Raw genomic sequence first — 13030 nt, forward strand, 5'->3', positions numbered from 1 at the left:
ACGTTTTCAAACTGGAGTAAAAATCACGTAGATTTTAATATCCAACAAAATGCCACGAAGGCTTAACTCTCCAAAACGGGAGTACACAAACCACAAAGGTTTTAGTTTGCAGAATAATAAGAATAACGCAAGTACAGAAATAAATATTAAATTCCTTAAGATTGTTATTCCCGGTCAATATTGCTGTATTTGTAAATATTAATTCTGCAAAATATAAGTTAACGTAATGAAACAATAATAATAAATTCGAGCCCACTGAATTCACAGTGTTTCCTTAAGGAATTTAATCCCCTCCTAGTACCCAAGGTAATGGATTATTTCCTCCCAGGATAGAACGAATAACACACTGGTGTAGCGGTACTTCAAACCCCAGTGTTTCGGCGAACACAAAGTTCGGTAGCAAATCACACTTACAGTTGCTTTGTTTGAAGTTAAAAACAATGCAGAACGAAGGAGTATATACTCAGAAAAAACGTATGGAAGTTCTGAGAGGAAGGAGTGCAATGTATAGCCAATTTGTTGAGCGAATTGTATGTTGAGTTTAGTATCTTTCTTCAACATTTGCTGCTCATATATATAGCAGCCAAGAAGGAGTGCAAGACCAAACGTCCACCCTTCATGGTGGAGCAAGCATTACATGTTTGTGGAGCAAGCACTTCATGGTGGGAAGACCATTATCCGGCTGCCAAATTATCAATACACGGATTGGAAAATATCCGTTACAAATACGGATAATCTTACGTTAATATTTACTATTAACAAATAAATTTGGTCCAAAAAATTAATCAATCAAAAATCCGAAGCCGAAGCCGAAGCCGTAGCCGAAGCCGAAGCCGAGCGAGCGACGACGACGGCGCGAGGCTTGCTTTCTTCTTAACTCTTTAAGAGCTACAAGAAGAGCAATTATATATATACCCACCAAAAATGTCTTCCACTTCCAATATGGGACAATGTCTCATTGTTAAGAGGGGGAAACTTAAAATTTTACTCAAAATTTCATTTTCCCTCCATTTCCCATTCACCCTCATTTTAAGAATATTACATCTTAAAAATAAAACCTCAACAAATTTCACCAATGCCTCAGCTTGGCAGATCACTAGAAGAAGGAGACCTATAAACTTCATACTCTCAAAGGTGTAGAACATTGTGAAGAATGATCAAGACAATCAATGTTTTTTTGTTTAGTAAACTCCAGATGCTTGCAATATGTTGGCAAGCTTAGGCAATCAAAGTGTCCTACGTGACACAAATCAAGACTATGATGTAACAAGTATTACGCAGGTTTTAATATATATATTTTCCTGTTTGCTAAAAAAAAAGAAGGAAATGAGAAAGAGAATGTCAAATATACCATGAAAAAGAAAAATTTAAAGGAGCATACAAATCTATCTATCTCTCTCTCTCTCTCTCTCTCTCTCTCTCTCTCTCTCTCTCTCTCTCTCTCTCTCTATATATATATATATATATATATATATATATATATATATATATATATATATATATATATATATATATAAATGAGAAAGGTGATGTGGCATGTCTCAAATGCTAGGAATTATATTTATCTTTTTTCTCCTTTTTTTGAGGTTTTCTCCTATTTTAATAGTTAAAAATCAAAGTCATACCCTTTCATTAAAACTCCTAATTACACCTGTTCCGTTAAGAAATCAAAAGTCAGGCCCCTTCACTAATAATTAAAAAATTCAAGTTTTAATTTACATGGTAAGAGAAAGACCCATATTAATTGCAGTTTCATAATGAGAAGGGCACCGTTTCGAATTTTATATTCAAAACTTCTGACTTTTCAATTTCCAGCATTTAAAGTTAAAATCATCCTTTGCTATTTAATTTCTGCCTTCACAGGTGAAGAATGGAAATACACTTCAAATCTTTCACCCTCTTTTTATCTTTTCCCTAATTCTCTCTAACATTTTTTTGACTGCGAGGTTACTTTGCTTTTTCACCAAAGAATTTTGATTAATTATAATTATTTTAGTGGATTTATTTTTGTAGGCGATGGTTTATTTACATATTTTTTTAGAGTGAATTGTGGTGCATTTAACATTTAACATGATGATTAAAGAAATAATACAGTATACATGTCTGAGTTATTAATGTTAGAATGTATTTCTCCCAGGTCTGACCCATGGTCCAGGGACAGTCCTTTTTTCCTTGGAAGAAGAAATACCGAGTAAGTGTTTGCTACGTCTTTGCATGTTTTATAGTGTTAGATATATTGGGAATAAAATTGGTGATACTGTCACTTCCCATAGTGTAAATACTTATCTTTTTTACTATCTCCTTACATTTTCTCATTTCTCTTATTTTAGAAAATCCACGTCCATAACTCACGCCTCTTTAACTAGAGGTTATGGCTTTTAAAAATGAAATCTTGTACTCCTTCCGTTCGTTTTTACTTGGCACGGCTTGACTTTTCACGTCCCTTAAAAAATAATAAATGAAGTGCATAATTTACCATGATATCCATATTAATTGATGCATATTTTATTGGGTTTGAGAAAATAATTTGAAATGGGCAATAAATTCTTTGGGTATAACAGGGAAAAAAAATGACTTTTCTTAATATGCGTAAAGTGACAAGTAAAAATAAAAATCTATTTTTAGTATGCATGTCAAATGAAAGTGAGCGGAGGGAGTAGAGGAATGTAGTAGTTCAACCATAAAAATGAAAGCTCATTAGCTCAGGGATGCAAAATTGTAATTACTATAAAATAATGGTGTAAGTAGTAATTTTCATCTCATTTCCCCCGTACCACTTACCTCATCGTATAGTGCTCACAAAGAACATAACCAGTAGTGAAGAATTCTTCTTCGGTCAAAACTTCAACAAAATGATAATTAAATTTTTGTTAATTACGTTTTGCTTTTGCTTTATTTTTCCTTCTTGCAGATATTATAGCTTATGAATTTGGCTAACAGGTAACTATGCATTGCAATTATTTAGTTTTGATCTTACAATATGTAGTAATATGAAAGTTGATGTGTCGACGGTCATAATCCTTCCATTTATCATACATGATCTTCTCCGTCTTTCATCACTACCTCTGTCTCTCATTTATGCTAGCGTTGTTTAATTTCAAATTGTTATATGACTTCTTTCACTTTGACCGAATTTTTTGAGAATATGATTTCTGTGAAAATTACCAAATGTTCAGGTGCTGCAACATAGGATATGCATGAAAACGACAAAAGAAATTAACTTGGTGATGCGCTCTATTCTCAGTTTTGTATCTTAATATTACAAACTGTCTAGGTGCTTACTTGCCATGTTTGGGGTATTATTTAAGGGAAGATTTGAGAAAGGAACTTTAATTTTGTAATTGAAAATTTGAGGAAAATTTTTATACTTTTCTTCTACTGTTATATGAGTTGTTTGAGTTTGAGTATATAATTGGGGAGAAATTCTTCGTTGTATTTGTTTTGTTTTTTCTTTGAGGAAAATCATTGGTCAACATGTTAACACACACACACACACACACACACACACACACACACACACACACACACACACACACACACACACACACACACACATATATATATATATATATATATATATATATATATATATATATATATATATATATATATATATATATATATATATATATATATATATATATATATAAAACTAAAAGTTACATTTAATTTTTATTTGCAGTGGAAAACTTCTTGGTAGTTGATAGGGAGGGTTTTACTAAGGGCAGTACAAATCCCAATTAATTAGGTTAGTAAGGTACAATGATAATGTTACAGTTGGAGAATATGCAAGAGTATTTTTTTCCTTGATAATTCATTGAATGTTGTACATATTTGATATCATTTGAATAAAAATATGAGGATGTCAATAAAATTATAATGTAATTAATCTTGAGAACCGCGTGTAGCGCAGACAAATTAACTAGTGAATGTTATAACATCAAATAAATAAACAATTATAGGGGAAATCTTTTTCTTTTGGTCTGAAGTTGAACTCATAGAAGAGCACATAAATGAGTGTTAATCGAATAAATAAGTAACCATTATACGAGAAAGGGAAATGTTTGAAACCATAAAAGAGTACATAAATGTGTGTTAAAATGTCTAATAAATAAGTAGTAACAATTATCCGCGGAAAGCTAAATAATTGTACTTAGAAACTGTGAAATTTTGAAAATAAGGTAAACGGAACAATGTGAGAGAGAAAAAGAATTGCTTTATCATTTTATTTACCTCTGCCACTGCTTGTAATATCAGACTTGGGAGGATATCGATAATCTTGAAACCCCCTCCCTCTTCCTCCCTGTCCCTGGTCAAGAAATACTAATATGATTTCCATTTAGAAATAAATTTAATTTCTCTCTTTAACAATCTGAAATTAAAGATTTCTCTGACTTTTTGATGGCGATAAATCAAAAAAAGGAAAAAAGGTTTGCACATCATTTGCTATGCTAACCATTAAAAGTGAGACCCAGCTGAGTAGGTTAATTTCCGCACCGCTGTAAGCATTCCTGGTTCCACTGCTTGCAATTCATCCTTCTCCATTTTCGGTGGTGCTTGCATGACAGTGGGGGCACTCCCCATGCCTGGCAACCAATGTAACAGTTGCATTGGGGATAATTTCTGGGGAATACCATTTTCCGGTGTAATTAGTCTATTCATAGTGTCAATTGGAAGAGGTGATTGTGTAGGGAGGTGAAGGTGATTACGGTGAGTCATTCTGATCGGCGAGGCTAGCTACCTTGCTCAACGATCGCCGGTGTTTCTCTCTCTTCGCTATTTTATTATCCTTATTAAGAAAAAGATACTATCTAACATAGAATTATATTCCTTATTTCTTTCTCCTCAATAGATTATCTAGACTTTCATTTGCTACCAGGAGAGCATCAAAAATTTGCCTTCCTTTAATAAAAGCATTCTGATTAGAGGCGACCAATTTTCTAATGACTGCCTTTTGCCTTTTAGCTAACTATTTGGAACTAATTTTGTAAACACTCCCCAAGAGGCTAATAGGTCGGAAGTCCTTGACCTTCACAACTTTTTTCTTTTTAGGAATTAGAGCAATAAAAGTAGCATTCAGACTTTTGACATAGGAACATTTATTGTAGAAAGTATCAACAACCTTCCAAACATCCATTTTTACTATGCTCCAACATATTTGAAAAAAACATAGATTGAAGCCATCAAGGCTAGGAGCCTTGTCTCCTTTGAAAGATTTTATCACCTCTTCTATTTCTTCCATTTCAAATGGCCTTTCCACCCATTTCTTATCTTCCTCTGACAACTTCTTAATTCCTTCATCCTCCCAATTTAGCCTCCACTGTTCAGGCTCACTGAACATGTTCTTGTAGAAATCCAAAATGTGAGCTTTAATAAATCGATCATCCTCCACCAGCACATCTTCTATCATTTGGAGAAGTTAACACTTTCAAAAAGAGAAAGAAGAATTATGTAAAATAAGTCTTCTTGTGTTTCCTTTATATCCAAATGTTGTTCATAAAGTTGTTCATTAAACATTAATTAGCAATTCTATATTTATATTTGTGAAACTAGTTTCTCGGCACATACGTTGCATATGTATGCTACGTCATGTAACATGCTATTTTATAAAATAATATTAATATTATTAAGATAAATATTTGAGTAAAAATTTAACATATAAGAATAAAGTACATGTAACGATCCGATCGGTCGTTTTGAGCTCTAGTGCGTCGTTCGGTGGTTTGAGACCTTGAGCATCTTCACTTCAGGTATTATGACTTGTATGCAAGGTCGGAACTGGAATTTCGGAAGTTCAGAGTTGATTTGAAAAGGGAATTATCATTTCGGAAGCTTTAAGTTGGAAGAATTGACTAAGGTTAGATTTTTGAGTAAACAACCCCGGAATCGGGATTTGAAGGTGCCAGCAGGTTCATATGATGATTTCGCACATGGGCGGATGTTCGGATTGAGTTTTGGATTACCCGGGAGCGTTTCGACGTCTATTGTGAAAGTTGGTATTTTGGAAGAAAATCATAAATTTGGGTTGAAGTGCATTTCAATGTTATCGATGTCCGTTTGGGATTCCGAGTTTAGGAATAACTCCGTATGGTGATTCTGGTATTGGGAGCGCGCCCGGATGTCACGACCCAAAATCCAATAAAGGTCGTGATGGCGTCGGATACCACTATCAGACAAGCCAATACCAAGAAGTTAATTAAATCCTCATTTTTAGTATTTTGAAATCATTTCTTTCCTTACATTAAACAATAAATAATGAACTTCATTGAGTAAATAATGACGTCTTAAACATATTTAAATACTAAATAGTCCCATAGTCATTCCAAAACCCGGTGTCACAAATGCATGAGCAATTTTTAGGAAATAAAAATATAATACAATAACTGTCCGGAATACAGATTGGACAGAAAATAAAATACAATACTCTGAAGGAGACTCTGTTGGCCCCGACCGTCTCGAGAAATGCAGCTCACCTAAGTCTCCTTATCAACCATGCCGCTGCGCCCAACGAGGCCACTAGACATACGTGTGCCTATGCAACAAAAATGCACAACAAGTGTAATATGAGTATGAAAACAACGCGTACCTAGTAAGTATCCCTTCTAACCTCGAAGAAGTAGTGACGAGAGGTCGACTCCGACACTTACTAGTGGTCCAACAGTAATGTACTAATAATATAATTAGTCATGGATTTCATTAAAAATAGCTGTAAACTTAAGGAAATTATGAAACAATTAAAAATTCCTTTTGATAATAAGGGATTCCTAAATTTATTTTCATCACTTAACAATTTATCTCATGCCAAGGAGGTAATATCATTATCCATAAATTTGCAAGGCAAGCAATACAAACATGCGCAAATTGTACCGAGGTCGTACGGCCCAATCCAACAATATTTAAACTGTGCACTGTCAGAGGGTCGAATGGAGCGAACCATAGATGCATCTATTTAATCTACTGAGGCGTTCGTCCCGTTCCACAAAAGATAAACATATTCAAACAGTCAATCAAGAATTCATCAAGGGACAATTATCCAAAGAAAAGGGCAAATTTCTCTTTTAAAAGTCAAGAAAATGATGTATAGCCTTTTAGAAATGTATTTACCAAGTTCGATATGATTAAGCCTTTTAAATCGTTAATAAAATTTCAAGTACGGCAAGTAAAGCATGCTTTTGGGTCCTAGACTACCCGGACATAAGCATAATAGTAGATACGCTCGGACTCCCGTCACCTCGTGCGTACGTCGCCCCCACAAATAGAAGCACATGTTTACTTATTTCACATATGGAGTTAATTCCCTCTTACACGGTTAGAAAGGAGATTTACCTCGCTCCGAAGTTCCATAACCGGCTTCCAAGCCCTTCCGATGACTCAAATCGATGCACAACGCCCCAAAACTAGCCAAACAATGCGCAAACCAATGAAAATACACTCTAATACTTATAACAATTCAATTTATAACAATTCTCAACTCCGCTCAGAAAGCCGATAAAATCACCTTCAGGCCCACGTACCCGAATTCCGAATATTTTTGGAAATAAACTTTACCCATAACCCCACGAGCTCAAATATATAATTTATTTCCAATTCCATGCCAAAATTCGTGGTAAAAATCTAAAATACTAAATTCTAGGTCTTCTACCAAAATCCCACAATTTATACTAATTTCCATGTTCCAATCCATGTATAATTCATATATTTAACTCACAAATGGGAAGAAACCACTTACCTAGAATTGCTTGATGAAAATCTCCCCTTGAAGCTCTCCAAAATCGTCCAAGCCAAATGAAGTATGGGAGAAAAATGAGCCAAGTCCCGTTTTTATAAAACCCTTCTGCCCAGCGACACTTCCGTACCTGCGGCTTCGCAGGTGCGAGGATCCCTTCGCTCCTGCGGTTTCCTTCCACATCTGCGGTCATCTTCTTCGCTTCTTCACTTGCGCAGATGCGGCCAACACTCCACACCCGTGGTCCTTCCCCTGACTGCCTAACCCCGCATCTGCGACTCCCAGGCCGCACCTGCAGCTCCGCACCTGCGGCCAAAACCTCGCAGGTGTGGTTACACCAGATATTAGCTGCCTCATCTTTTCTTTCAAGTCCAAACTCGATCCGTTAACCACCCGTAATCCACCCGGGACCCCGTCCAATCATACCAACCAGTTCCAAAATATAATGCGGACCTGCTCGAGGCCTCAAATCACATCATACAACGCTAATACCATGAATCACACTCCAATTCAAGCTTTGTGAACTTTAGAACTTCAAACTTCATCATTCGGTGCCGAACCCTATCAAATCATGCCCGATTGACCTCAAATTTTGCACACAAGTCAAATTTGACATTACGGACCTACTCCAACATCCGAAATCAGATTTCGACCCCGATATCACTTCCGGTCCAACTTCTCAAAAACCTTCAAATTTCTAACTTTTGACAAACGACTCTGAAATGGCCTACAAACCTCCAAATCCACATCCGGACGCGCTTCCAATACCAGAATCACCATACGAAGCTACTCCCAGACTAGGAATCCCAAACAGACATTGATAACATTGAAATGCACTTCGATCCAAATTTATGAATTTCTTCCAAAATGCCAACTTCCACAATAGATGCCGAAATGCTCCCGGGTCATTCAAAACCCGATCCGAACATACGTCCAAGTCCAAAACTCCTATAAGGATAACTACTGATGTTGTTAAGGTAAAAGTGAAAAGGCCTTTTAGGTTACTATCTATAGTGATGCAGCTACAAGAGTATAAAGAAGTAGTTCAGGCTACTTGGAGTCAACAGATTCAAGGTCATACAATGTATTCAATTTGGAGGAAGTTGAAGTTAGTAGAACTACAAACTAGGGGCCTTCAGCAGGAACACTCCTCAGTTGATCAAAAGCTAATTCAACTGAGAGACACATTGAAGGAGGTGCAGGGGAAGCTCAATGAAGAATATTTCAACAAGTTACTAATAGAAGAGGAAAGGAAGACCTTGTCACTTATAGAGAAATGGGAAGCAGCTCAGTAACAGATAATGAGGAAGAAGTCAAGGGCCACATGGATCAAACTAGGGGACTGCAATACTAAATATTTTCATGCTTACATGAGAGCCAGACAAGCAAGAAACAAGGTTAGCTGCATCTATAATGAACAACAGATAAAGTTCACTGAGCCTAAGCAGATACAGAAGGAATTTACTCTGTTCTTTCAACAATTACTGGGTAAAGCAGCAGATGAATTGCCAGGAATTGATGTTAATATAGCAAGAAATGGTCCTTGTCTAACCCTGAATCAGCAACAACAATTGTTACAGCATATCATACTAGTGGAAATAAGCCAGATTGTGCAAAGTCTCCCTAGTGACAAGGCACCTTGTATTGATGGATACCCTGCTGAATTCTTTAGAGAATTTTGGCCAACCATTGGAGGGGAAGTCATAGAAGCAGTACAAAAATTCTTTGAAACTAGCAGACTACTGAAAGAAATTAACTGCACAACAGTTACTTTGATCCCCAAAGTTCAGAATCCTACTTATGTGAAGGAGTTTAGGCCTATTGCTTGTTGTTCTACACTGTACAAGATCATTGCTAAGGTACTTACAACTAGGCTTAAACTAATTATTGATTTATTGGTGGGTCCTTCACAATCTGCCTTCATAGAAGGGAGAAACATCCTTGATAATGTTATAATGGCTCATGAACTGATTAAAGGTTACACACAAAAGGCAGTTTCTCCTAGATGCATAATTAAGGTAGATATCAAAAAAGCATATGACTCAGTCGAATGGAGTTTCTTGAGATCAATACTGCTTGAGTTTGGGATACCATATAATATGGTAACATTAATCTTGGAGTGTGTAACTACTGTTAGTTATACATTACTATTGAATGGTGGACTAACTGACAGATTTGAAGCAAGGAAGGGGCTAAGGCAGGGAGACCCAATGTCTCCATATTTGTTTGTGCTGGCAATGGAGTACCTAAACAGATCCTTGAAGACACTCATTCAGAATTCTGATTTTAACTTCCATCCTAAATGTGCCAGATTGCAAGTCCTACACATCTGCTTTGTAGATGATCTACTGATGTGTTGTAGAGCAGATGAAGTATCCATGAAACTAATGATGGGAGCTTTTGATCACTTTTCTACTATTTCTGGGCAACAAGCAAATCTGGAAAAGAGTTCATTATATATAGCAGGAGTGCCTATAGACTTCAAAGATAAAATGCTTGCAGAGTTACATTTAACAGTTGTCAATCTACCATTTAAGTACTTGGGAGTTCCTTTATCCACAAGGAAACTCACTATTCATCAATGCATGCCACTAGTTGAGAAGATTGTTGATAGGATCAGAAGCTGGACATCAAAGTTTCTGTCCTATGCTGGAAGATTACAACTCATTAAGAGTGTCCTGTTTGAAACGCAAACCTATTGGGCACAGGTATTCCTTATTCCAAAGAAAGTCATTAAGCTTGTCAATTGTATATGCAGGAGCTACTTATGGACTGGAAGACATGATAATGCTCATAGAACTCCTATTGCTTGGGAAACACTGTGTAAACCAAGAGTTGCTGGGGGTATGAATATTATCAATTATGAGATATGCAATAAGGCTGCTCTGACTAAACTCATATGGGCTATAATGGCAAAGAAGTATAAGCTATGGATTAGATGGAGCCATAGTCATTATATAAAACAAAAGGATATTACTACCATGGATGCTCCAATGTAGGCTAGCTGGTTGGTAAGGAAACTATTCACTACTAGAGAATGGTGGGCTAATGACTTAAGAGTCATAGAGTCATTTGCACTGAATGGAAAATCCAGTATTAAGAAGGCCTATCTACATGCTCTTCCAAGGTATCCTAAAGCCCAAATGGAAATCACTAGTCATGTTGACTGGAATTCTGCCAAAGCATCAATTCATTTTATGGATGGCAATACAAAGAAGGCTGGCTACTGTTGACATATTGGCAAAGTGGAGAATTCAGGTGCCTCAATCATGTGTATTATGTGAAAGAGATATAGAAGAAACACATGATCACTTATTTTTTGAATGTACATACTCACAAAGCTTATGGAAAGGAATGCTAGGATGGTTAAGATATCAAAGAAGTGTTGCAAACTGGGAAGATGAGTTGAAGTGGTTATCTGCCAATGCTAACAATAGGAACCCAAGGAAGACAATTCTAGGAGTGGTGTTTGCAGCAACAGTGTACCATATCTGGATGGAACGCAATGATAGAAGATTTCAGAACCAGAAAAGAGAGGCTAAAGATAGAGCTAAAGACATTACCATCCAAGTGCACATAACAGGGCAATAGAAATGTAAATGGGAACCTGTATTGGTTACATTAAATAGTTATCCTAATTGTAATACATAGCAAGTAGGATAGAGGAAGATCCACGATTGTTAGTAGTGGTCTTGTTAGACAACCTCTTGGTTGTATAGCTTCTTATTTTATTGGTTTAGTCATGAGACTTGTTATTGGAGTCCAAAAGTGCAGGTGATGTAAATTTGAAAATCTGGTTGAAATAAAAAATTTCTTTCGACCAAAATAAAAAGAAATAAGGAATAGCTTGATTTAGAGAAGGCTTTTGATCATGTCAATTGGGATTGCTTATTGAATTGTTAAAACTGATGAATTTTGGTGAAAAATGATTGGAATGGATAAGATTTTGCATTTCATCGGTGAAATTTTCCGTTTTAATTAATGGAAATCCACAAGGCTTTTTCAACTCTCACAGAGGTATCAGGCAAGGAGATCCCCTTTCACCCTATGTATTTGTCTTGGTAATGGAAATCCTTAGCAGTATGCTGAGGAAAGCAGAAGCTCTGGGATGGATTAGAGGTCTCAGAATTGGAAAGAATGATCAGAAAGGAATGATACTTAATCATATCCTCTATGCTGATGACTCTCTCCTGTTTTGTGAAGCTGAGAGAGTACAAATCCTGTATTTGAGAGGGGTGCTACTATGTTTTGAGGCAATCACTGGATTAAAAGTAAATTTGGCTAAAAGTAGCATTTTTAGTATAAATGTTGATGAGTGTGTATGTAACGACCCGGCCGGTCGTTTCGAGAATTTATAGTCTCGTCTCCCCCATTTCTGCTTCTTTATATGTTGTTCAGCTTTATTATGTTGCATAGGGTTGATTGGTTCGGGTTCGGAGTGGTTTTGGAGTTGGATGAGACACTTAGTCTCTTAATTTGAAAATTTAGTTGGTAAAGTCATCCGGAAGGTGACATATGAGCAAACGATCTCAGATTAGGGTTTTTATGGTTCGGATAGCTCCGTTAGGTAATTTTGGACTTCAGAGTGTGTTCGGGATATAATTTGGAGGTCCGTGGTAGAATTAGACTTGAATTGGCAAAATTGGAAATTTAGGGATTTCCGGTCGGCAGTGGAAAATTAGATATCGGGGTCGGAATGGAATTCCAAATGTTGGAGTAGGTTCATAGTGTTATTTTTGACGTGCGTGCAAAAGTTTAGGTTATTCGGACGTGGTTTGGTAGGTTTCGGCATCGTTGGCGAATTTTGAAAGTTTGAAAATCCTTAGGCTTGAATTCGGGGTTGATTCGGTGTTTTGATGTTGTTTTAGGTGTTCCGAAGGTTCGACTAAGTTTGTATAATGCTATGTGACCTATTGGTATTGTTGGTTGAGGTCCTGAGGGTCTCGGGATGATTTCGGATGGTTAACGAGAAGTTTGAAAATGGAAGAAAGCAGTTGGTGCTGCTGTTTCTCGTGTTCCGCACCTGCGGAAGGGGGAGCGCAGGTGCGGTGGTCGCTGGTGCGGTGAAGCACTACAGATGCGGAAGTGGACGCAGGAACGGAAGATTGGATCGCATCTGCGGGACTGCAGGTGCGAGGATGCGGTCGCAGATGCGGGGTCTCGAGACATTAGTGAAATCCGCACCTGCGATGGGATTTCCACAGGTGCGGCATCGCAGATGCGACTGAGGGACCGCAGGTGGGTAAATGCTAAACAAAAAGTATAAATTGTGGACTTGCGAATTTTGGACATTTCATCGCATTT

General features: G+C 36.8%; 1 protein-coding gene across 1 annotated transcript; it reads left to right on the forward strand.

The window, feature by feature from the left end:
* Positions 1–10807: 10807 nt before the first annotated feature.
* LOC107817991 (uncharacterized) lies at positions 10808–11317 on the forward strand. The gene has a single exon (XM_016643894.1). The coding sequence runs from the start codon at positions 10808–10810 to the stop codon at positions 11315–11317; it is 510 nt and encodes a 169-aa protein (XP_016499380.1).
* Positions 11318–13030: the final 1713 nt, after the last annotated feature.

The sequence above is a fragment of the Nicotiana tabacum genome, chromosome 4, assembly GCF_000715075.1.
Source record: "Nicotiana tabacum cultivar K326 chromosome 4, ASM71507v2, whole genome shotgun sequence".
NCBI lineage: Eukaryota > Viridiplantae > Streptophyta > Magnoliopsida > Solanales > Solanaceae > Nicotiana > Nicotiana tabacum.

Bases quoted from the DNA above. Each gene is read 5' to 3' on its own strand.
- LOC107817991 (XM_016643894.1), top strand. From the start codon at position 10,808: ATGGAAAATCCAGTATTAAGAAGGCCTATCTACATGCTCTTCCAAGGT.